This window comes from Eutrigla gurnardus (genome assembly GCF_963514095.1).
Source record: "Eutrigla gurnardus genome assembly, chromosome: 9".
NCBI classification, from domain to species: domain Eukaryota; kingdom Metazoa; phylum Chordata; class Actinopteri; order Perciformes; family Triglidae; genus Eutrigla; species Eutrigla gurnardus.
Window position 1 is genome coordinate 9125488 of NC_139923.1, and position 13899 is coordinate 9139386.

Below are 13899 nucleotides of genomic sequence, written 5' to 3' on the forward strand. Positions count from 1 at the left end.
ATCGGGAAACCGGGGCCAGAGCCCTATTTGCACAGGACCAGAATTACCAGGGGACCTTGAGTGTGTGGATAAGCCAAGTCTGTATGTTTATTGTAATTAACTGACATTATCCCACCTGAGTGTGACGTTTTAAACTCTGCCTAACATCCGCTTATTTTAAAAATAAGCGGATAATAATAAAAATATTTGCAAAATGGTATTATTCTTTTTTTTTTTTATAAGGCTCCATAATTCTGAGCCAGGAAAGAGGGTTAAAACGTGCAAAAAATTACATTAAAGACATAATCTGACTGGACTGGATTAAGATCACAGACAACCTTTGGGTCTCTGAGCGGTAAACTTCAGGGCTACGTTTCAAGTCTACTAGATTTTCAGTGGACAACAATAAAGATAAGTAATCTGCTGCAGCAGGGACAGACCGTACGGAGCATCGTGTAACCGTATGCAAAACGTTTTGACGTGTCCTTCAACAGCCGACGATTGTGACACAAGGAGAGAGACCTGGTTTTAATGGCTTTGACCCGTCTCACCGATAGTCACTGCTCTGTTTACTTCCCATGTTTGTTTCTATCACGAACAAGCGCCGCTACAGTTCTTCGGTATCTTATCACTGCGGACTCAAACACGGAGGGTGAGAAAAATACACACATCTATAGAGGGCTGGGAAAGTCCAGGGACTATCCATCACTTCACTCGACGCTTTTACAGGAAGCTGTGTGTGTGTGTGTGTGTGTGTGTGAGAGAGTGTGAGAGAGAGAGAGTGTATGTGTGTGTGTGTGTGTGAAAGAGATGAACACAGTAAGAGGGACAGTGAATCCATGGTTCACATGTAAACAACAGAATAGGAATCAGTTAAATCGATTGACTGGTCTTTTAATACACAAACTGGACGACTACTAAATTCAACTTAACTCTTTCTACTGCAAATGTATACTGACTTTAATATGTCCTGCAAACTTCTCTCAATTTTAAATACTGTATGTTGAGACAATAGCACTGTTTGTGAGGAAAAGTTATCAGGCGGAGTGACTTGAGCATCAAAAATGAAGACACCTTTTGATCTTTTTTCAGTAACACTATGACAAAAATACCTGGACACATCATTGCTTATCAAGTAAATGGAATCCCAAATCAAACACGATACTTATAATATTTATAATTAGAATTTTTCAGCAATCCCCAGTATAGAAGAGATTGCTATGTCATTATTTGATTAGGGTCAAGCAATCACCAGGGGGCGACGGCGTGACTAAGCTCTGACCAGGCGGCAACCTTCAGGTCTGAAAAGTGAAGCCAACGCTGAAGTGCCTAACCTGTTATTCTCCCTGCTGCTAGAAAAAGTCTGAGATCTTCCATTTCAGCTCGTGAAAAATTGGAGCAAAAGCAAAAAGTGTTGCGTTTATATTACTGTTGAGTGTAGAAACACACAGCTGCTGTATCAGCTGTATGCAGACCTAAGTGGCAAAGGTTTAATGTGAGTAACCTTTGATTCATGAAGGAAGGTCTCCCATATCTCAGCGACCCACCATGCAAACCTGCGCATCCAGGAAACTGGTTGATCCGAGTTCAAATCATGCAAAGTATAGAAAAAGCAACGCAAATGTCTTGGAACACATTCAACACGTGTACGTGCAGCCCAGAGAGGCACATTTCTCAGCCTGAACGCAACTGCAGTCAACACAGATCAGATCAGTGAAAAGGGACACATGGAGGCAATGGACCCCACATCGTGTTCCTGCAGGACTTTGAGAGATGACAGAGAATGATTGTTTACACAACAACTGAGGAATGAGCAGCTGGTGTTAATCATCGGTTTGATACTCAGACGTAAGAGGCGATGAGGAGGAGGTGGTTTATCCTCTGCACCCACATGACCCTCAGATTCTTCTTGTGCTCTGGATGTTTAGGGACTGTTTGCGGCTCCTCCTCCTCGTCACCCCCCGTCATCTGCATCCTTCCGTGTCTCGTCACCTTAAATATTTTAGTCTGGGAAGGAACTGATCGATTTCAAGCGACTCCATGTGTGTCGTGCATAAAATGGCATAGTGGCGGTGACAGAGTGATGGGGGATTAGGGACTAAACGAGAAAACCACTGGGGGGCTGCATCCTGACGAACTCCCTTCATTCTTTTCAACAAGATGAAATCTTTTTGTCTTCCTCGAGAGGAAGCAAGCAGGTTTTATATCCTCTGGTTGCAAAGGCTGATGGATCCCAGACTCACAAGTACCTATATATATTTTGAAATAATAACTGAAATGCAAAGGAAACCTCTGTGTGTGGTCAACATGGCCGCTTAGGTCTGACACACTTCCATTGTCAGAAATATTACACTACGACAAATGGCAACTAAAATGTAAACATGCTACAAACAAAATTCCTTTATATTCCAGGACTTGGCCCCCAAAATGATCAAATCCGCTGACTTTCCCTGTCTGGAAAATTCTTTTAAAAATTCCCTAATATTCCAGAAATTCCCTGACTCATGGGAACTGTAAATAATGTTGACAATGTCCTACGCATATGCCTGAAGAATTCCTTTATATTTTAACAAAATTTAGCCTGGTTCTGTAACCTAGACGCCGAAGTCGCTTTTGGCCTATAAATGACCAAAAACACCAGATTGCATCCAAGTTCTTAAAAAAGCTTCTGAAATCCTCCTGCCTACGCCTCACACTCTGTGTGTTTGTTTGTCCGCCTGTCTGATACCAGTCTGTGCATGCACATGCCATAACAGGACGTTCCAAACAAAACACACAAATATACACATACACATAATGCTACCACATGGCAGCTCAACATAACAAGAGCCATCAAAGGGAATCTGATCCAGCACCTCTGTGTTTTTTTCCCCCTCCACTGTTCAAATCCAGTCTAGACTGTTTTCATTCGGCCAACGTCAATACAGGTTTGACAGTGCGCACTAAGCTGAAAATCCTATAAACATTTTGACCTGAAACATATCTGTCTGAACGTCCCCCCTCACCTGTCCACCATGTTGGGATCAGCATTTCTGGATAGCAGGATTCCAACACAGCGAGCAATTTTGTCTTCGCTGGCAGATGCTGTACAGCTGGCCATGAGCACCGTCCAATGATCTGTGGACAAGAACACACAGTGAGGTAATGCACCATCACAACTGGAAAATTACATTTTATAATCTTAAGTCGAGATAAAATGGAGATCACAGCCCTAGACACATTTTTATTAGGGGGGGGGGGGGGGATTCTCATGTTAATCGTGATATTTTATGTATATTCAGATATACATATCATCCCACCCCTTATATACACTATATTGCCAAAAGTATTCACTCATCCATCCAAATAATTTAAATCAGGTGTTCCAATCACTTCCATGGCCACAGGTGTGTAAAAGCAAGCACCTAGGCATGCAGATGTTTCTACAAACATCTGTGAAAGAATGGGACGCTCTGTGGAAGCGATTGGGAATGACAGCAACTACCAAAAAGTGGTAGACCAAGTAAAATGATGGAGCGGGGTCAAAGGATGCTGAGGCACATAGTGCACAGAGTTCACCAACTTTCTGCAGACCTCCAAACTTCATGTGGCCTTCAGATGAGCTCAAGAACAGCGTAGAGAGCTTCATGGAATGGGTTTCCATGGCCGAGCAGCCGCAGGCCGCCACTGGACTCTAGAGCAGTGGAGACGTTTTCTGGAGTGACCAATCACGCTTCTCCATCTGGCAATCTGATGGAGAGTCTGGGTACTTGTCTGACTGCATTGTGCCACGTGTAAAGTTTGGTGGAGGGGGATTATGGTGTGGGGTGTTTCTCAGGAGCTGGGCTTGGCCCCTTAGTTCCAGTGAAAGGAACTCTGAATGCTTCAGCATACCAAGAGATGTTGGACAATTCCATGCTCCCAACTTTGTGGAACAGTTTGGTAGAGGTGTAACGATTCATTCGATGAATCGATGAATCGATTATCAGTCCTATAGATTCTACTAAATCGATCTGCTAAAATAAATAAATAGAATTATCGATATAAATGCATTTAATGGGATGGATCGTGATTCTTACTTATGATTAATGTTTTAATACGTTTAAGATGCTCTCTCCCCTGCCAGCATGTAGTCTATTGAATAATGTTAAAAATCACTGAGCAATGTTTAATTGCATTTTTGTATTCAGCATAAAATATTATGCAGGGATACTTTTTCTAGAATAAATTTATTTATATTTTTCACCTTTCAGTAGAATACAGATAGTCTCACTCGCATTATTGCATGTTTATTTCATGGATATAGAATTTTGGTTACATATCGAATCGTTACAAAAGAAAAAAATCGTCCTTGAATTGAATCGCCAACTACTGTATCGTTAATCGAAGTGAAGCCAAAGATTCACACCCCTACAGTTTGGGGATGACCCCTTCCTGTTCCAACATGACTGTGCACCAGTGCACAAAGCAAGGTCCATAAAGACATGGAGGAGAGAGTTTGGGGTGGATGAACTTGACTGGCCTGCACAGAGTCCTGACCTCAACCCGATAGAACACCTTTGGGATGAATTAGAGTGGAGACTGAGAGCCAGGCCTTCCCTCCAACATCAGTGTGACCTCACAAATACACTTCTGGAAGAATGGTCAGAAAGTCCCATAAACACACTCCTAAACCTTGTGGAAAGCCTTCCAGAAGAGTTGAAGCTGTTATAGCTGCAAAGGGTGGACCGACGTCATATTAAACCCTATGGACTAAGAATGAACAAATACTTTTGGCAATATAGTGTGTATACAGAATCTTTCATTTTTTATATTTTTTTGTATCGACCTAATGAAGTATCGGTTCTTGTGAAATCCCTAGTTCTCACCATTTTCCCCACAGGTTGAAGGATATAGATATTAATGGTGATGATAAAAACCCAGTCTGAGTACTGTCCTAGTGTAGTTCAGCCTCATAGAGTGAAAACAAGGTAAAAAGTCTTCATGGTTAGTAATTGTACACTATTCACCAAAAGGAATTAGGGGTTAAATGAGTACCAGTTCTCAACACTATGAAGTCATACATCATGCTGTAACAAGGAAAAGTCTGAACGATGACCAGGTGATGGAGATGGATAACCGTTTATCTGGCATCAGGAAGTGTGGAGGCCTTTATGGGACCGAGTGACTTCAGAGAAGCGGTTTCCTTATCTTGTCCCGATAAGGCCGGTCTGAGACCCGTGGCAATACACCCACTTCCTGTTAAAGTCTTAAACCTGTGTGTATCACAGTGTGTATCCGAGCGTGTAATGGTGTGTGTTTCCTGCATGTATGTGTTTGTGTGTTTGTGTTTGTGCATACCTGAGTTCTCTACATCTGTATATGTGGGTTCCTGGGTCTTCGTGGCTGTACATGTTTGTACATATCTGTGTGTGTGTGTGTGTTTATTCTGTGTGTGGCTGTAAACCAAACTGCCTTGTTTGCACCCACAAAGAGATGGAGGGTAAATAAATCGGAGGCCTGAGAATCGGTGAGGGGTTATGACAGCAGCGCGGCGACCATCATCAATCACTCTCGCATTCCTCCGCTCGGCTTCGCCCGCTTTGACAAATGCCATTGGGACGTGACCACACGTCATCCCTTCCGTTTAATTACTTCCTTCACCTGCCTCGGGCATCAGATGCCGAGACCGTGCAGATTCGGTCACACGCACAGTTTAACTCGACTTTCTAGACTAAGAATTAATTGACATCAGATATCGAGAGCATGACCGGGTCTGGGGACGTCCGGGGGCACCAGGAGGGCTTTCAGTGGGTCCCCGGGGATATTAAAGGACCATACCTACCTAATTCTGACTTCTCTCTATCAGCAGAGGTTCCTCCTGTGTTCTCCTCTCCGTTTTAAACTCTGTTCACTGACGTCCATGTAGAAACGGTGTAAAAAAAATTCCACGAGAGTCTATGGGTTTAGATAACTCCAATATTAATAACAATCTGCCAACATCTCAAAGAATCAACATTACAGCTCCCTGGCAGGATACCTTTGATCACTGATCATTCAGTGCGTGATCAAGTTTAACTTGACTCCTTTGTGCATAACTGAACTCACTCTAACAGCAAACTAGTCACAGGTCACAATACGATCTTATTGCGATAGCCTACATAGTCCAATCCAGTTGACTTTACCCACGCACCAAAAAATAAATCAGCACCATCTAGTGGACTGAAAAAGCCATTGTTACCAAAAGGTTTAATTTGCATTTTCAATATAACTAGATAATATAATCAAAGATTGTGCATCAATACAATATTACCATGCAAAATATCGCTACCACTCCAACAAAGTGATTAATGTTTCTGGGGATCTGTAACTGCGTTTTTTCCCAACAGGATTCACGGTTTTATGTGTAAATAACTGCATGGAAGAACCCCCCCCCCATGCTCATTTCACCCAGACTAACCTTGATCCAACAGATGCCTTCAATTTCTCTTGCTCTGGGATGGGTGGGAGGGGGGGTGGGTCCATGCAACTAAAAACAACTCCAAGGATCAGCGGCGTGTTCCTACAAGAGTTCCTCTTTGGCGTCATCGCCATTAAGTAATGTCAGATGAAGCGTATTGGTGCAGAGGCCCGATTGGTCCCCTGGTCTTTTGGCTGCAGCAGGTGGGGAAATTGAAAAAAGGTGCCACTGGGAAGGACAGCTTGACACCAGCGCAACAGGGACCGTCAGGAGGATTAGGCATGGCTGTTTGCTATTCAAGCCTGGAAGGCAGCAATGTAATGGTGTTGCCTAATCAAACTATCCCTTAGTTTGCTTTTTCCCCCTGTAAGAAGTAGTGGGTGAGGGATCACACAGAGAGCTCAGTGAAGCCTAAACTTGCATATCATATCAACCACGATCCAACATAGAATGAGTCCAGGTTATTTCTGTTTCCACGGTGTGTTCTCAACAAAGAACGAAATATACTTTTTTATGAACCTACTTCATTTAAAAAAACAGGTCAATGTCTTTGCTGTGTTTTACTGTCATGCCAGTTTCTCGGCTCTCCTTTTCACACATCGTGTGTGGATTTGTAGACATTTTTACACAGAGATCCCATTATTATTTAAAAAACAAAACCTTAAAATGCTGCAAACACACTGTTTATACCGAATTTTAGTTTGCAACGGTGTCGACTTTTACAGAAGCATCCCAGCTTTGAGGAACCAGAGAGGCCACGACGTGCAACACAACGGCGTTGGTGTGATGTATTGAATAACTGTCATTAATACAATTCCCCCTAGCACACCAAAACACCAACGGAAATTAAACAGAGTTGAGTTTAATTTGCATGTCGTGCACATTTACACAACTCTTCAAGCAAAGTTGCAGTTAGGGATGCAAACAATTAATCGATTACCGATTAATTGTCGATAAGAAATTACTTGATTAAAATAAATTAATTGCAATTAATTGCGTTTTGAACACGTAATTCCCTGTAAATGGACTTAACTAGCGGCTCTAATGATAATCCTAAACAGGAGGGCAGCAGCGCGTATTATAAGGGGAAATCCTCGCGGCTGGTTTGGCTCATCAACGTTCTGTTTTCCCCCGTTGCCATGGCGAGATGTCCCCCGCGCCGCCCCCCCCCCCCCTCAGCTGGCCAGTTTGACGGCGCGTATAGCCCCGTTCACATATGTCGCTACTCGCCCGTCGCTCGCTTTCTCGCTGAATTATAATCGCTGGCAAAAAAAAAAAAACTGCCGCCGACGGCTAGTTTCAAGCCGCAACTCTGTGGAACTCTCTGTTGACGTCAACTGTCAATCATCTCTATTCTACATTCTGATTGGTACTCGCTTCACTCGCATCGCAGGAAGTTAAAGTTATTTTATCTCCGTCCCCGCCCACATCGCATCGCCTGTCCTGGCCACATTCCTAGAACACATTCACATCCATTGACAGCTGTCACTCAGAGATGGGCGAGTGGAGACGTATGTGAACGAGGCTTCAGTCAAAACCAAAACACCAAGGAAGGCTGAGGAATAGTCACCCACTTATATTAATGATAATAGTTATAATAAACTAATAGTTTAAAGGCTCAGCACTGTGTTTTAGTCATTTTTGTTTTCATCTTTTCTTGAATGCTTAAACTCCTCAACCCCATTTAGTATGTCAACATTTGTATCAGAACCAGCAGTTTGTAAGAAATTGGTCAGGAAACGACATGTCATATTTTGGTTCTCAAAATTCCCCAAATTATAAGCGGTAGACAATGGATGGATGGATGGAAATTCCCCAAATTGATGCATTAAAATGAAATTATTCAAAATATGATTTGCATTTTTCTTTATATCATAAGGAAGTTAGCATTTTATGTTACGTATACAGTAGATAGAACCTATTCAGAGGGAAATTCAGCTTCTCAGAAGAATTGCCGCTTATCAATTAATCGATCATCGATCGATAAGATGAAACAACTATCGATTAATGAATTACTCGATAATTTGCATCCCTAGTTGCAGTGCATCATGTACATGTTGATGTTGATGCAAACAATGACGGCCTTATGTGAACGACTGCTGGCTCTCTCCATTCTTCTTTGGATAAAGGTTCTGAGGCTTGTTAAATCCCCTGGTGGCGGGTCGGCCACATAACCAGGGCTTGAAGCAGGAAAAAATCCTGTGCCTGAAATTTTTTTATGCATTGGGGAGAAGAAAATTCTGAACATTTGCAATCTAAATGAATTAATCTGGTGCACTTTGAGAGTAAACCCACATTATAGTTTGAAACAACATTCAAAACACACACAGCCAGTATCACTAAGCATAAAGTCCGCTAGCTTAATGCTAACGTATAATACCTCAGAAATTAGCATCACCAAGGGCGTAACTTTGAGTTGAACATTGGGGTGGTTGAGATTTCCACCTGTGAAGCAGGTGTGTGTATATATATATATATATATATATTCTTTGGCCACCAGCCACTGCGGCAGGTTTGGGTTTACCAGCCCAGATATATAGTTTGTGCCTAAAATAAAGTTGACCGACTCAGAAAATGCATAAAAATGGGTCTTGAACGTGTACAAAATACACATTAAAGTGTGTGCAAGTGTTCTTGTTAGGACTCATGGTCCTTAATTGTCTCTAACTTTAAGTATTTTGTCCCGATTACAAATGGGTTTGTAGTGTTTCCCACAGGATCTTTGGAGACTATGGTGGGGGGATTGCGATCCTGTAGGGGGGTCCGGGGGCATGCCCCCCCGGGAGAAAATTTTGAATAATTTCATTTTAATGCATCAATTTGGTGAATTCTGAGAAACAAAATATGACATATCAATTACTGACCAATTTCTTACAAACTGCTGGTACTGATACAAATGTTGACATACTAAATGGGGTTGATGAGTTTAAGCATTCAAGAAAAGATGAGAACAAAAATGACTAAAACACAATTCGTTTATTATTATTATTATTATTATTAATAATGATAATAATAATGATAATAATAATAATAATAATAATAATAATAATAATAATAATAATAATAAAAGTGGGTGACTATTCCTCAGCCTTCCTTGGTGTTTTGGTTTTGACTGAAGCCTCGTTCACATACGTCGTCACTCGCCCATCTCTGAGAGACAGCTGTCAATGAATGTGAATGTGTTCTAGTGGAATGTGGACCAGGACAGGCGATGTGATGTGGTCGATCGGAGATAAAATAATTTTAACTTTCTGCGATGCGAGTGAAGCGAGTACCAATCACAATGTAGAATAGAGATGATCGACAGTTGCCGTCAACAGAGAGTTCCACAGATAGTTGTCGCTTGAAGTCGCCGCCGGCGGCAGTGAGTTTTTTTTGCCAGCGAGTAGAATTCAGCGAGAAAGCGAGTGACGGGCGAGTAGCGACGTATGTGAACGGGGCTATACGCGCACGCACTGTCGAACTCGCCGGCTGGGGGGGGGGGGGATTAACTAACTTTTGTTCAGTAACATGATTTGACTCGTGAGAGGTGGCACTGGAGCCCTAGCAGTAGCTACCTCCTGTTGGGAAGATACTTTTATTCTTTTGCTTTTTTTCGCGTGCTTTCTTCATACCACCGCTGATGCGGGGAGAGACCGGGAGAGACCGGAGAGACAGTAGAGAAGCGCAGGTCCGGCAAGGTGGGCGAAACCAAATCTCAGAGCGGGAGGGGGCACAGACAAACGTCACTATTTTTTACTGGTAAATTGAGAAAATCTACCACACTGTTGTGATTATAATGCTGAACATTCAATATCAATAATTGTGATATCATATTGGGTGGGTTGTGGTGGCTGGTTTGGATTATTGGGTGGGTTGCAACCCACCCATCCCCCCCATAAATTACGCCTGAAATCTAACAACTGTGGCAGTCGCATTAGTTTGTCTGAATGAAAAGTGTGCAGGGCTGCCTTTGGGCTGATGTTATCAATCGCTCTGGCTACGTTGTCCCGGTCCGAGGTGCCTGGAAACTTAAGGCCCGCCCTACTCTGCTCTGATTGGCTAGAACTCCTTGGTTACCTTGAGTACCATTGGTAGTTGGAACTATCACTTTAAACGACTGGTTACAGTTAAAAAAAAAAAAAAAAAAAACACTTCACCAAAATATTGCTACGCCGGATTTCCGGCACCGTGCCGGAGGTCTTCAAGCCCTGCATAACACGTCATGAAAGGTCACTTCCTGTTCCTGATTCCTGGCTTTCCTCATTCACACTGAGGTGCTCTCTCCTGGTACTCTGAGTACTGTGGGCCGCCAGTAAACTACGAAGTAAACCAACGAATAAAAGCAATGGAGGAACTTGGAGGAACTTGGATCCAGATGTCCCATTTCAGAGGCGTCATTTAGATACGTTTTTCTTCATGAGCAGTGACAAAAATAAAAACGTAGTGATCCATATTGGTCTGACCTTTGCTGAAGTTGGCACTGGCCCCTCTTTTCAGTAGCAGTTCGGCCAGGTCGTAATTGGCCAAACTGACAGCACACATCAGAGGAGTCCATTCGGATCCCAGCCTGGTCTCCACGTCCATGCCTGTCCACACCAAACACATCAGACTGAAGTGAGCCAATGAAATGACTTCATCAGAAGGAAATCTGCCCTCCAGCACACACATGCCTTCACAAAATAATATCAATTTTGAAATTCTTGTTTGAGTTCAGCAAACCCTGTTCTGGCAAGACTGTTAGGGTTGGGGGGAGAACAAAATCACAACCAGCCGCTTGACAAATGTTGGTCAAAAAACGATCACGATTGCCTTCATACAACAGGCCTCATCCAAGAACACTTAATTATTCTTATCTTGAACCTCTCTTAGTTCGTCCTCGCACTAGAGTTTAGAATTAAAGCTCTTATCTCGAAAAATCTTTTAAAAAGTATGTTGAATCTAGTAATTACAAATTAGCATAATCTAAAATGGTAACAGCATTGCTGTCAACAATGTGTTATTGGAGCAGTGCTGTACTGTGGATTTACTGTCTGTTATACTAAAATCATCTTTCAAAAGCAAAGCAGTCATGTGACAGTTCGAGAGGTATTAGACGGGCTGATATTATAGACCTACAGTAGGTGATGCTAAACCGTCGGGTGCAGCAGAGGGCGATACTTGACAGATAACTGCGTTATCAGAAAAATAGGTTAAAAAAATCAATCAGAAAAAAAAGAAAAAAGAAAATTGACATGCTATGATGACGACAAGTTTAACAGAATATGTATACATTTTTGCCAATTAATTACATTTGTCTTGGTTCTATTTTTTAATCTTAGATAAAGGTTGATATCATTTCAAAACGAATTAATCCAGATCAAAGCATCCTGGTTTCAGGTCAAATTATTGTTTTTCCCCCTGTGAAGAGATAATTGTAAGTCATTTGGAAATAATTTGGTAAATTGAATGGAATTTGGTAAATGCTTTCCTGAGTGGTCCTTGCATGACTCACAATATCTTTAAACTGCTATTTATAGCTAACTATGAAGTTGCTATGAATGAAGCAACAAATAACACTGATCACAAGTGCACACACGCCCACACAGTCAAGAAATTAATTGCTTAATAAGGGTCATACAGAAAATTAAGAGAGTACTTGCCATTGTCCAGCAGCTGTTGAACTTTCCCGATGTCGCCTTTACTGATGGCTTTTTTCAGCATGAACTCATTATCTTGTTTGTGTGGTACAACATCATCCTGATCCTGAAAATGAGAAATTAATTTAAAAACGAAAAATAATATACAATTAATTATGTGCAAACCTTGTCACTTGCATGTGTGAGGATACAGCAATATCTAAATATTATAGTAATGGTATTCATAATGATATATTATGATACTATTTATTGTGATTTCTTACTATAATAGCTAAAAGATTATAGTAATAAATACTAATAAATACAATTGTCCACAATCGTATATATTAAATTTGTACCAATATTCAGCAGAGAAATGTCCTGCTATAAAGGTGTGAGCAGCAGTTTTTTAAATGTCAAATGTGACTGTGAAAAACTGAGGTTAATTTGTGCATGTACAAAGACAACTATCTTCCCTATACTAGTATCTACTCACTAATATGACAGTAAATAATGTGTACAAATGTTCAAAGTTTCTGTGATAGCCATATGGCACAATTAATGTATCTAATGTAGTTCAGGGTCTGCAACTAGCAATTGTCTTCAGTATCACCATTGATTATTTTCTTAATTCCTCAGTTAATGTCTTCAGATTGCTTGATTTGTCCAAACAACACTCAGATATCCAGTAAGCTATCAAATGACAGAGAAAAGATTCAAATTGGGTACTTGCATCTGATAAGCTGGAAGCAGAGAATTAATGGCTCTTTTGATTAATTTTTTTTTTTTAAATGTTCTGGTCACCCCAACTCGGGGACGCTATATACACTCTTGATATACACCAATGATATTTATTGTTCTATGCATAATACATAGACTATATAGATAGTGTTATAGTTATTTTTTCCCATTCCGTCCGTGGCATTCTTGTAATTGACTTTACAAATTGGAAGTAGGACCTTCCGACTAGCACCGTATAGCACATAGAGGCACATTAAATTATCTCCGCCTGTGATCAGCTCCACCATCTCCAGAGACCATCGTGTACACTAGCTGAATGACTCAAATGATTTACTCATTAACAGATGTATTGAAGAGCCAACTGTCTGCGTGAAGAAACGCTGGTGGAGGTTGAAAAAAGAGCGGCAGTGACGTTCACGATGACTCTACCCTTCTCACGATTTTCACTATAAGCGCAGACATACCTATATAAATTACACTACTTGCTCATGAGTAACGACACTTTAATTTGCTCCTCTCGTTTCCATTTCGCTGCAACAAAAAAAACGAGCGACATTAGCTGACTCGTCACAAAAGCAACTAAAGCTATTCTAACTTGTTGTAGCTAGCTAGCGAACGCCATCTTGTTTTGCCCTTCCTGTTCGGGGAGAAAACAATTATGAAGCGGGTTTTTCTAGAGTCACCTTTATGGGGGGCGACTGTTTATCCGAGCAACACCCGATGTCCCACTCGTCGCTGCTGGCGTCGTCTTCGTCTCCCGCGGGGAATGCGTTATCCATCATGTTGGCCATTAGCTTAAGATAAATCTGTGTGGCAACGCAGGAAGTGACCTTGTAAGAAGCGCACCCCGCCACAGTGAGGCGCATAAAGGGGTGTTTCATGATGCCCTCACCGCAGCCCGCGGGAAGGCGGAGTTTAACCTCCAGACACGACAACCCAAACTGCTTTTATGACCTATGAGTTTTAAACTACGTGGTAAGCGATGTGTGTAACTTGATTATTCATTGCTGTGGTATTAAAACACTCCGTTTGTAGATCACTTTGTTCCAAACTATTGCTGCAATGTGCTAACATTATTATTAGCTTAGTAAGCTAACGGTGGCCTATTAATATTCAATCGCAGAGCTTTGACGCTTATACGAGCTCGTGAGCGCAAATTAAGGT

General features: G+C 41.7%; 1 protein-coding gene across 1 annotated transcript in view; it reads right to left on the reverse strand.

The window, feature by feature from the left end:
- The window catches only part of asz1 (ankyrin repeat, SAM and basic leucine zipper domain containing 1), a gene marked incomplete at its 5' end in the record, with an annotated part of 33038 nt that extends 19512 nt beyond the window's left edge, over nt 1-13526 (reverse strand). The window contains 4 exons of the mRNA XM_084016801.1: nt 2985-3096; nt 10843-10965; nt 12019-12121; nt 13419-13526. Of these exons, the coding sequence (XP_083872927.1) occupies nt 2985-3096; nt 10843-10965; nt 12019-12121; nt 13419-13526 (446 nt within the window). The remainder of the gene's footprint in view (nt 1-2984; nt 3097-10842; nt 10966-12018; nt 12122-13418) is intronic.
- Between the last annotated feature and the right edge of the window lie 373 nt (nt 13527-13899).